Source organism: Eptesicus fuscus, chromosome 6 (assembly GCF_027574615.1).
Source record: "Eptesicus fuscus isolate TK198812 chromosome 6, DD_ASM_mEF_20220401, whole genome shotgun sequence".
Lineage (NCBI taxonomy): Eukaryota > Metazoa > Chordata > Mammalia > Chiroptera > Vespertilionidae > Eptesicus > Eptesicus fuscus.
The window spans coordinates 22008495-22020725 of record NC_072478.1 but is presented as its reverse complement, the minus strand read 5'-3'; the positions used below and the strand labels follow the sequence as shown (position 1 = coordinate 22020725).

The following is a 12231-nucleotide window of genomic DNA, read 5'->3' as shown; positions in this document are numbered from 1 at the left end:
GCACCCGGGGGGTTCCTGCCCGGGCGTGGGGGTACCCGGGCACTGCCGGCTGCTCTCTCATGTGCTGAGGCTCCCTGGTTCCCGCCTAACCATGTGGCTTCCTCCATGTCAGGCCCCAGAGCTGCCAGCGGTGCCTCCTATTTCTCCTCGGTGGGGGTGGTGTAGGGAGACTGGGAAATGGAGGCACCAAAGGGGTCCTACCAGGAGCTCTCTTACCCCTCCCTTAGGAGCCCCAAATTCTTACCGCGTAGGACGTGAAGGGCGCTGAGGTGGGGGCCTCCCATGGCCTGGGAAGGGTGGTTCCGTGTTGTCAGGCTGGGCAGCTGTGCATCCTTCTGTGGCCTCCTGGCCCTTATACAGCCTGTGAGTGGGGGTGGAGGAGCCACTGCCCAGGGCGGTGTCCCCACACCATCCACAGAATCATCTATTGTTTTGCCTTCTCCACCCCTGGGATGTGCCTTGAGCCCTAACCTGTCTGGAACTCAGTCTTCCTGTCTGATGAATGGGAATACAATGCCTGCCACTGGCTTCATGCAGCAGGATGAGGCAGAACTGGGGTAACATACTGGAAATGCATTGAGATGTTTGCTGCAAGCTTGGGGGAGGCCTGAAGAGGAACATCCCGCCACCACCACTATAACCGGGCCTGGCAGCAAGCCGGATGGCTCTGACTTCAACTAGACCCCAAATCCTCCCACTTCTCCTCATTGGCCCCACCCTGGTGTAGCCCCATCATCTCCCACATCGGTGCCCTGGCTCCTGTCCCCACACTCTGTTCCCCTCTGTCAACCTAAGAAACATTCCAACCTGTAGAGAATTTTTATGAGTTTATTTGAGCCAAACTGACAGCAATTGCCTAGAAGCAAAATCCCAACAGATTGAAAAAATTCTCCCAAGAATGGCAGTTTTGCACCTTATTTTATACATTACCATCAAAGGAAGAGGCAGAAGGGGGTTACAAGAAATCCACTGGTGGTAGATTGGGGAGGCAGGCACAGAAATCTCTGGGATTGGATAAAAAGTAAAAGGAACAGACGCAGACTCCTTTATGCAGGTGGGTACAGGAGAGTGAAGAGTTCACAATCCACATGATAACAATAACAGTGAGGGGTTCTGTGGTCTCCTGTCCAGGTGGGAGAGTGTGCTCTGAGGGACTGGATGTAAGGAAGTTATCCTAACATTGCAAAGGTATGTTATGTAGATGCAAAAAGACAATAGACAAGCTCAGTGAAGGTAAATCTTGGCCTTTGTCAGGGAAGATACACGTCTAAGACTTGGCTACCTTCCATGACTAGTTTTTAGTTTAAAAGTTTTTATTTCAGGTTGTCCCATTGTTATCAGTGGAAGTGGAGTTCTTGGGGTGCTGCAAGGAAAAGATTTGCTGAAGCCGCAGGGGAAGATGGGGTTTCGTGGAAAGTTTTATTTTTATTTTTATTGTTATTTATTATTTTTTTATTAAGGTATTATATGTGTACATATCTTACCATTGCCACCCCCACCCCACTCCCATATATGCCCTCACCCTCCAGAGTTTTGCATCCACTGGTTATGCTTATATGTATGCATACAAGTCCTTTGATTGATCTCTTATCTTCCCCACCTCTCCCTAACCTTCCCCCTGTAATTTGACAGTCTGATGCTTTACTGTCTCTGTATCTATTTTTTTGTTCAAGTTTATAATGTTCTTTATTATCCATAAATGAGTGAGATCATGTGGTATTTTTCTTTCATTGACTGGCTTATTTCACTTAACATAATGTTCTCCAATTCCATCCAGGTTGCTGCAAATGATGAGAATTCCTTCTTTTTTATGGCAGCATAGTATTCCATTGTGTAGATGTACCACAGTTTTCTGATCCAGTCATCTGCTGACGGGCACCTAGGCTGTTTCCAAATCTTAGCTATGGTGAATTGTGCTGCTATGAACATAGGAGTGCATATATCCTTTCTGATTTGTATTTCTAGTTTCTTCGGATATATTCCCAGGAGTGGGATTACTGGGTCAAATGGGAGTTCCATTTTCAGTTTTTTGAGGAAACTCCATACTGTTCTCCACAGTGGCTGCACCAGTCTGCATTCCCACCAGCAGTGCATGAGGGTTCCTTTTTCTCCGCATCCTCGCCAACACTTGTCGTTTCTTGATTTGTTGATGATAGCCATTCTGACAGGTGTGAGATGGTACCGCATTGTTGTTTTGATTTGCATCTCTCGGATAATTAGTGACGTTGAGCATGTTTTCATGTGTCTCTTGGCCCTCCTTCTGTCTTCTTTTGAAAATATTCTATTTAGGTCCATTGCCCATTTTTTTATTGGATCATTTATCTTCATTTTATTAAGTTGTATAAGCTGCCTGTAGATGTTGGAGATTAAACCTTTATCAGTGATGCCATTTGCAAATATGTTGTCCCATGCAGTGGGCCTTCTTGTTGTTTTGTTGATGGTTTCTTTTGCTGTGAAAAAGCTTTTTATTTTGATGTAGTCCCATTTGTTAATTTTCTCTTTAGCTTCCATTGCCCTACGGGCAGTGTCGGTGAAGAATTTCTTTTGGCATATGTCTGAGATTTTGCTGCCTGTGGATTGCTCTAGTGTTTTTATGGTTTCCTGTCTTATGTTTAAGTCCTGTATCCATTTTGAGTTTATTTTTGTGTATGGCGTAAGTTGGTGATCAAGCTTCATTTTTTTTTGCATGTATCTGTCCAATTTTCCCAACACCATTTATTGAAGAGACTGTCTTGACTCCATTGTATGTTCATGCCTCCTTTGTCAAATATTAATTGAGCATAGTGGTTTTGGTCAATATCTGGATTCTCTATTCTGTTCCATTGATCTATATGTCTGTTCTTATGCCAGTACCAGGCTGTTTTGAGAACAGTGGCTTTGTAATACAGCTTGAAATCTGGTATTGAGCTCACTCCTACTTTATTCTTTTTTCTCAGCATTGCTGTGGCTATTTGGGGTCATTTTTTATTCCAGATGAATTTTTGGAGAGTTCTTTCAAGGTCTGTGAAATATGTCATTGGTATTTTAATGGGGAGTACATTGAATCTGTAGATTGCTTTGGGTAGTATGGACATTTTAATGATGTTGATTCTACCAATCCATGAACATGGTATGTTCTTCCATCTGTTTACATCTTCCTCTATCTCTTTTTTCAGGGTCCTGTAGTTTTCTGTGTATAGGTCTTTTACCTCCTTAGTTAAGTTTATTCCTAGGTATCTTAATTTTTTTGGTGCGATGGTAAATGGGATTGCCTTTTTAGTCTCTCTATCTGTAAGTTCACTATTGGTGTATAGAACGGCCATAGACTTCTTGGCGTTAATTTTGTATCCTGCTACATTGCCAAATTCATTTATTAAGTCTATTAGTTTTTTGACGGAGTCTTTCGGATTTTTTATGTACAATATCATGTCATCTGCAAATAAAGACAGCTTTACTTGTTCTTTTCCAATTTGGATGCCTTTTATTTCTTCTTCTTGTCTAATTGCAATGGCTAATACTTCCAGTACTATGTCCAACAGGAGTGGTGAGAGTGGGCATCCCTGTCTTGTTCCTGTTCTTAGGGGAAATGTTTTTAGTTTTTGTCCATTGAGTATGATGTTTGCTGTGGATTTATCATATATAGCTTTTATTATGTTGAGGTATGAGTCTTCTATTCCCACCTTGTTGAGAGTTTTTATCAAGAAAGGGTGTTGGATTTTGTCAAATGCTTTTTCTGCATCAATTGATATGACTATGTGATTTTTATCTCTCAATTTGTTTATGTGATGTATCATGTTTATTGATTTGCGGATATTGTACCATCCTTGCATTCCTGGGATAAATCCTATTTGGTCATGGTGTATGATCTTTCTAATGTGCTGCTGGAGCCGATTTGCTAGAATTTTGTTGAGGATTTTGGCATCTATGTTCATGAGGGATATTGGTCTGTAATTCTCTTTCATTGTGTTGTCTTTATCTGGTTTTGGTATTAGGGTGATGCTGGCTTCATAGAAGGAGATTGGAAGTGTTCCTTCCACTTGAATTTTTTGGAATAGTCTGAGGAGGATAGGTTTTAGTTCTTCCTTGAATGTTTGGTAAAACTCTCCTGTGAAGCCGTCAGGCCCCGGGCTTTTGTTTGCCGGAAGCTTTTTGATGACTGCTTCAATTTCATCCATAGTTATTGGCCTATTGAGCTGTTTAGATTCTTCTTGATTGATTTTTGGAAGGTTATATTTTTCTAGGAATATGTCCATTTCCTCCAGGTTGTCCAGTTTGTTGGAATAGAGTTGTTCGTAGTATTTTGTAACAATCCTTTGTATCTCAGCGGGGTCTGTTGTTATTTCACCTCTTTCATTTCTGATTTTGTTTATTTGGGTCCTCTGTCTTTGCTTCTTGGTGAGCCTGGCTAGAGGTCCATCAATCTTGTTTATCCTTTCAAAGAATCAGCTCTTGGTTTTGTTGATCTTTTGTATTGTTTCTCTATGTCATTTATCTCCGCTCTGATCTTTGTTATTTCCTTCCTTCTGGTTACACTGGGCTTTTCTTGCTGCTCTTTTTCTAGCTCTTTGAGTTGTAGGGTTAAGTAATTTATTACCATTGTTTCTTGTTTTTTGCAATAGGCTTGTAGAGCTATGAACTTCCCTCTCAAGACTGCTTTTGCTGTGTCCCACAGATTTTGGATTGTTGTGTTTTCATTGTCATTTGTTGCCATGATGTTTTTTATTTCTTCCTTGATATCTCTGGTGACCCAGTCCTTGTTTAATAGCATGCTGTTTAGTCTCCATGTGTTTGATTTCTTTGGATTGTATTTATTGTAGTTGATTTCCAGTTTTATGCCACTGTGATCTGAGAAGATGCTTGATATAATTTCTATCTTCTTGAATTTGAAGAGACTTTGCCTGTGACCCAGCATATGGTCTATCTTTGAAAATGACCCATGTGCACTTTGGAAAAGAATGTATATTCTGTGGCTTTGGGGTGAAATGTTCTGAAGATGTCAATTAATTCCATCTGGTCTAGTGAGTCATTTAGGATTTATTTGCTGATTTTTTGTTTAGAGGATTTGTCCAGTGGTGATAGTGGGATATTAAAGTCTCTTACTATGATTGTATTGCTATTAATCTCTCCCTTGATATCCTCCAGGAGTTTTTTATGTATTTGGGTGCTCCTATATTGGGAGCATATATGTTTACCAGAATTATTTCTTCTTGTTGGACTTCTCCCTTTAGTATTATGAAGTGGCCTTCCTTATCTCTTGTTATGGCATTTACTTTGAGGTCTATTTTGTCAGATATAAGTATTGCTACCCCAGCTTTTTTTTCATTTCCATTTGCCTGAAAGATATTTTTCCATCCCTTCACTTTCAATCTGTGTGAGTCTCTTGTTCTGAGGTGGGCCTCTTGTAGACAGCATATATATAGGTCATGTTTTTTTATCCATTAAGCTACTCAGTGTCTTTTGATTGGAGCATTTAGTCCATTTACATTTAAAGTTATTACTGAAAGGTATATTTTTGTAGTCATATCTATTTTTGTGTCTGTATTCCTTCTTACCTGCTTATTTCTTCTTTTTACAGTATTCCCTTTAGCAATTCTTGCATTGCTGGTTTGGTGGTGATAAACTCCCTGAGCCTTTTTTTATCTGTGAAGCTCCTGATTTCCCCTTCAATTTTGATTGATAGTCTTGCTGGATATAGTATTCTTGGATTCAGTCCTTTGCTTTGCAATACTTTGTATACCTCCTTCCATTCACTTCTAGCTTGTTGTGTTTCTGTTGAGTAATCATTTGACAATCTGATGGGTATTCCTTTGTAGGTAACTCTCTGTCTCTCTCTTGCCGCCTTTAAGATTCTCTCTTTATCATTTATATTTGCCATTGAAATTATGACATGTCTTGGTGTGGGTCTTTTGGGGTTGATCCTGCTTGGGACTCTCTGTACTTGCGTAACTTTTATCTTTCCCATATCCGGGAAGTTTTCTGTCATTATTTCTTCAAATAGATTTTCTAATCTCTGCTGCTCTTCTTGTCTTTCTGGCAGCCCTATTATATGCATGTTACTTCGTTTCATGTTGTCCTGAAGCTCCCTTAGGCTTTCCTCCTGCTTTTTAATTTTTTTCTCCAATTGCTGTTCAGATTGAGCTTATTTCTGTACCTGATCTTCTAACTCACTAATTCGGTCCTCTGCTTCTTATAGTCAACTATTGAAACTTTCCATGGTGTTTTTGATTGTAGCTATATCACTTTTCATTTCTTCCTGATTCTTGCATAAGTTGTTTATTTTCTCATCCATCCGATGTATAAATTCCACAACCATTACTCTAAACTCCTTTTCGGTCATGTTGCAAGCTTCAGTTTCACTAATTTCCTTTCTTGGCCACTCCACATTTTCTTTCCTCTGTGAGTTATTTCGTTTCCCCATTCTGGCTATCACCAGAAAGCTCAAGCTTCTGTTTGCGTGGACCTGGGCCATGTGCTGTGGGGACTTCGCTCCACCCGAGTTTCACTGAAGTGCTCTGACACTAGGACTGTGGATGCCTTTGGTTGGTGGGAACCAGACTTGCCCAGCGTCAGTGTCCTCAGTGTTCCGTTTGGCCTCATGTGCACACTTAGAATCAGGGGCCCTGTCTGCACCACACTGTTGGTATGTGCCGAAAATGAGATCCTTAGTATGTGCCAGGAGTCAGAGTTTCCCTGTGTCTGCACCAAGACTCAAGTGTCAGAGTCTCTGTTGCCTTGTGTGGTTTCTCGTTGAGAATCAGGGTCCCTTTGTGTGCATGCACCAACAATTGGGGTCCCTGGCTCTTAGTGTGAATGCGCTGTGAGTCAGGGATCCCAGGCAGCTGTGTCTGGCATGCCAAATTCCCTGAAGTGGAGCTGTGTCCTGTGTGTGCTCTCTCTACTGAGCCAAACCGGCTAGGGCGCACACTCTTAATTTCCCGAAGGTGAGCTGGCTCCATGCACTCTCCCAGAGTCCCGGAAGGGGGGCAGAGTCCGTCCTGTGCGCCAAATTCCCCAGAGGGAAGCCCCTCTGTGCATGCTCCAAGATTCCCCAAAGGGGGAGCTGTGACCCTCAAGCCAAATTCCCCGAAGGGGAACCCTCTGTGAGCACTGACAGATTTCCCCGACGGGGAGCTGACAGATTTCCCCGACGGGGAGCTGCTTCTGTCCCGTGTGCGCCAAATTCCCTAAGAGGGAGCGAGTCCCTGTGCAAAGCTCTGCAGCTTGGGTGAAGGGCGGGTCTATCGGTTACTTTGGTGCTATTGCGAGGCTGAGGGTGCTCTGCAGCTTCGGTGAGGGGCGGGTCTATCAGTTACTATGGCGCTATCTGCGCGCCTGTGGGAGGGGGATAGGCTCTTTGACTCACAGAAATCTCCCGGGAAGTCTGGATTCTTGTTGTCTGTTGGTCTGAAGCTGTGATAGCAGTTCTCTGTCCCCAGTGGCTGCAGGGTTCTGGTTTGTGTCAGAAGCCAGGATCCGAGTCTCCGGAAGCTCTGTTTCTCAAGATGGCGTGGTCTTCGCGTCCGCACCAGCCGCCGAGAAGTGTCTGCTTTGTGCGCGGGGCTCCGCCGTCTAGGACTGCCCGGTTAGGCAGCCCCTTGGAAGACGTGCAGAATCTAACTGACCCTAGCTCATACACACACACACACACACACCACACATGTCTACACTCTCCTCTATGGGTTCCTCACTCACACTCTCTCTCTCCCTACCTTCCTGCTGGTCGCCATCTTTTCTCGCTCCAGAAAGTTTTATTGATGATGTAAACTTAAGCGGGTTCCCCTCCAAGGTCCCATCTCTGTTCATCTCGTCATGGAAAAAGTCCAATCTTGTCTTCAGCAGGGCCAGAATTAAGGTCATTGCCCAGAACTTCTGTTCCCTATTAAAATCCAGTCCAGTCCAGCCTTGGGCTATATGACTGCTTAAGGTCACATGGCTACTGAGGCAAGCATGGGAACGCAGGGGTGAGTGCGGGTCACAGAGATAGAGGGAGCACAAGAAGAAGAGAGAGAGGACTCTGGGGATTTGAACCTTCTAATGTTGTATTGTATATCAGTGAACTAAAACAGGAGACCCCTTAATCAACAAGCCAAATTAATTTGGAGTTTTTTTAATATGCTAGTGCTAGTGGGCTCAGAGTAGAATATCTCTGTCAAATTCTGGGCCCCAACATGGTGGAAGTCTTCCCTATTTATTTTTTGTCTAACAAATTTGGAACGAGACTACGAGACTTCCAGACCTTTTGAGAAAGAAGGCTTGCATGCTGGGACGGGCCGTGAGACCATATCTCAAGGCCTGGCCTGGTGCCAGCACTGACAACTCTGTCTGGGGCATAGCTTATGGTCTCTCTGGAATGGGAGTAGTCTTATTTTTCCCCAATAGTTAAGCAAGCAAGTGTTTACAGAAGCCAAAATAGCAGGGTTAAAATTTCAAACAGCAGTTTTTACACAAGATGGAGGTTACTATGCTTCACTAACATTTTGTGTGTTTCCATCCCCTGTCCCAGGGCCCCTGTGGGCACACGTGCCGAGAATTTGAGTCACCGTCTCTTATTGTGCATGGACTCGAAATCAGGGATCCCGTGCGCAGGCAATGAGAAACAGAGTCAAGTCACTGGTGCTCAGTGCTGTCTCTCACATGGAGAATGAGGGTCCCAGGTTTGCTTGGAGGACAGGGTTGCACAGCCGCGCTGTGTCAGCGGGAGGTTGAATCCTGTGCTGCAGGAGAGAGACTTCCATGTGCCCTCATCCAGCATCAGAGTGAGATGGCACAGCTGCCCTGTGTGGGCCTGGGGTCTGGTTGCATGAAGGCGTGTTGTGGGAAACGGATTCTCTGTGTCCATGGGCCCAGGCTCAAATTCAGTTAGCGCAGCCGCCCTGTGTGGGCATGGGGTCAGGTCACGGAGTGCCTGCTGTGGGGAACAAGCACCCCGTGTCTGCACACCCAGGCTCAAATTTAGGTAGGGCAGCTGCCCTGTGTGGGCGTGGGATCAGGTCGTGGGAGTGCGCACTGTGGGGAACTAACTCCCCGAGTCCGCGCACCCAGGCTAAACTGGGTAGCACAGCCACCATGTGTGGGCAGGAGGCCTGCTTGCCTGGAGCAGAGCGGGTCTAGCAGTTCCTATGCAGCTGCAAAGGGCAGGTGGAGAGGGGGATGAGCTCTGTGACTCACAGAAATCCGAGGCCTGGATGCCTGGAGTCTTGGTGTCTGTGGATCTGCAGCTGTGGTTGCAGGTCTTTTACCCAAGTGGCTGTAGGGTCCCGGTTTGCGTCTGAGACCAGATGGGGTGGTTGTGAGGCTAGGATCCTAGTCTGAAACAGTTCTGTTCTTCAAGATGGCATGGCTTCTGTGCCGGAGGTGTCCTCCCCCGATGGCTGAGTCTTAACAACATACTCCTTTCTGGATTCTAATCACTGAGTGATGTACAAACATCTTAATTTGCTTGATGGATTTTGTAGTAGAATCTTAGTTTATCAGGTTTACTGAGGCACAATGGACAAATAAATTAAAATATATTTAAAAGGTATTACCTAATGATTTGGTTGTAGTAAAATCTTGATCAAAGAGAATTCCGCAGAGACCCATACAAAAGCCACCGTTGTCATAAAGCTCAGACACAGAGAGAATGAAACAAGGTTTTGGCATACAGATGTGCAAGAGAACAAATAGACAAAAAAATGAATGAGAGAACAGGAAACAAAATTTGAGCTGGTGGAGGGAGAGAGCAGGGTCATGTCCCAGTTCTTGGTGGGGGACTGAAAAGGGGGGTCCTTATAGGATTAAAAATAAATAAATAAATAAAATAAAATAAAGCTGGTCATGGGAAATAGTTTTAAATATATATTTTCTCTTAAAAATATTTTTATTGGTTTCAGGGAGGAAGGGAGAGGGAAAGAGAGATAGAAACATCCATGATGAGAGAGAATCATTGATCGGCTGCCCCTTGCACGCCCCACACTGAGGATAGAACCCGCAACCTGGGAATGTGCCCTTGACTGAAATTGGACCCGGGACCCTTCAGTCCATAGGATGATACTCTATCCACTGAGCCAAACTGGCTAGAGCTGGTCATGGGAAATTGATTTTCTGAATCTGAGACACTGTAAAACTTTCTTTTTGAACTTTTAAAATGTTTTAAGTCTCTAATGAGAAGTGATTAGAGGAAGAAGAGATGGAAAGATGTTCCCAGTCTTAGGGAGACCCCAGTGGGGAAGGGGATGAGCTAGGGGGGGAGGGGAGAGGTGGTGGGTAGTGGAGGAACTGACAGCGGCCAACAGGAAGCTATGCAGTATGGAGCTGATAACAGTCAGTACTTTTTTGGTCGCTTTATCGAAGCTCAGAGCTTCTTTCCCATTCTGCAAGGGCTCCTGGGAGTGCCCAGTGACAAAGGGCTCCTGTCTCCCAGGGAACCTGCAAGGGGGTACCAGAATGTGGGCTGGGGTGGGGCAGAGGGAGGAAGAGGGTTTAGGCTGAATGCCCAAGTCAACCTCTCTTTGTGCCTCAGTTTCCCCAGCTGCACCCCGCCCTCCATCATAGGTTTTTGGGGTCTTGGGCAATGGTGCTGATGGTCATGACCAGTCTCAGACAGAAGTGATGTATTCTGAGAGCCAGGGACTTCAGTAAGATTAAACCCATCCCCAGCACTCTATCAGATTGGGGTCTCCCTTCACCAGTTGTATACAACATTTTTGTCACATCCTTTAAAAGTTAAACAGAGTTCCCCCATGACCTAGTAACTCAACTCTTAGGTAAGTACCTAAAATAACTGAGAGCAAGGACTCCAACAAATACTTGTACACCTACGTTCATTGCAGCGAGAGTCCCAATCGCCAAATGGTGGAAACAAACCAGATTCCATTGACACATGAATGGATGAACAAAATGGGATCCATGCACACAATGGAATAGTATTCAGTCACAAAAAGGAATGAAGTTTTGATAGAGGTGGGGGTCACCCAGCATGTAAGTGTGATGAATGCCACTGGATTTTTCACTTTTAAATGGTAAATTTCACATCATTGTGAATCTCAGCCCAGCTTTAAAAAATCCCAAGTGGGTGATGGCACTGTCCCCCAGCCCCACCCTGGGCATCTCTGCTGTCACAGCCTCTCCTTTGTGCCTCACAGGTTGCCCCTTAGTTCATCTTTCCACTGTCTGATCTGAAGTAGGCATTACCCTCCTCCTTTTTACAGATCTGACAGTCACATATTCACTCAACAAATGCTGCATCCCAGGCATTATTCTAGGCCAGGCATCCTCAAACTACGGCCCGTGGTCCATATGCGCGTGTTTTGCCGTTTTTTTGTTTTTTGTTTTTTTTTTACTTCAAAATAAGATATGTGCAGTGTGTATAGGAATTTGTTCATAGTTTTTTTTTAAACTATAGTCCGGCCCTCCAACGGTCTGAGGGACAGTGAACTGGCCCCCTGTTTAAAAAGTTTGAGAACCGAGAAACCAAGATGGCGGCATAGGTTAAACACCTAACCTGCAGCCGGGCACAACAATTTCAAAAATACAACTAGAGGTCAGAACGGACATCGTCCAGAACCACAGGAGAGCTGGCGGACTGAAATGCCCACAGCTGGGGGGAAGGAGAAGGCCACGGGGACAGTCGGGGAAGCCGTAAAAGCCTGAGGTATGGAGAAACGGGCGGAGACACGAGCACACGCGCCTGCGGGGAGGATGGAACCGGAGAGGAGGGGGCGGCTGAAGACCTGGCCGGAGTTCACTGGCAGGAAGGAGATAAAGGCTCCGGAGTGCGCTGAGCACCGGCTCCGATTGCACTGAACCCCATTCCGGGCGAAACCCTGGGAAACTCACTCACTTTCGCAACTCCGCCGCCCCCGCAGGCCGCCCGGCCCGGGACGCTGGGGACGCCGCCGCAGCGGCGGCGCCCGGAGCCCGGCGGCCTCCCAGCACCCGTCCCCGCCGCGCAGCCCCCGCGCACCTGGTGCCGCGGGCCGCGTGCCCCGCACACCAGACGGAGGCCCGGGCGCCCTCTCCGTGCACCTCCCGGCGGCGCTAGACTTCAGTAGAGTTGACTTAATTCAAGGGATTAAGAAGTATAAATTGGGGGGACGCCGCGGCGGCGACGTCCGGAACACGGCGATGGCGGTGCCTGGAGCTCGGCGGCCGCCCAGCGCCCGTCCCAGCCGCGCGGCCCTCACACGCCTGGTTCCGCGGGACGCGCGCACCGCGCACCGGACGGAGGCCCGGGCGCCCTTTCCGTGCACCTCCCGGCGGCGCTAGACTTCA

The 12231-nt window shown here is 45.9% G+C and overlaps 1 protein-coding gene across 1 annotated transcript in view; it reads right to left on the bottom strand.

Annotated features, from left to right (window-relative positions):
• LOC114229942 (adhesion G protein-coupled receptor E2-like) overlaps window positions 1-284 on the bottom strand; it is a 37136-nt gene extending 36852 nt beyond the window's left edge. Inside the window, exon 1 of the mRNA XM_054718333.1 lies at window positions 245-284. Within this exon, the coding sequence (XP_054574308.1) occupies window positions 245-284 (40 nt within the window). The remainder of the gene's footprint in view (window positions 1-244) is intronic.
• Window positions 285-12231: the final 11947 nt, after the last annotated feature.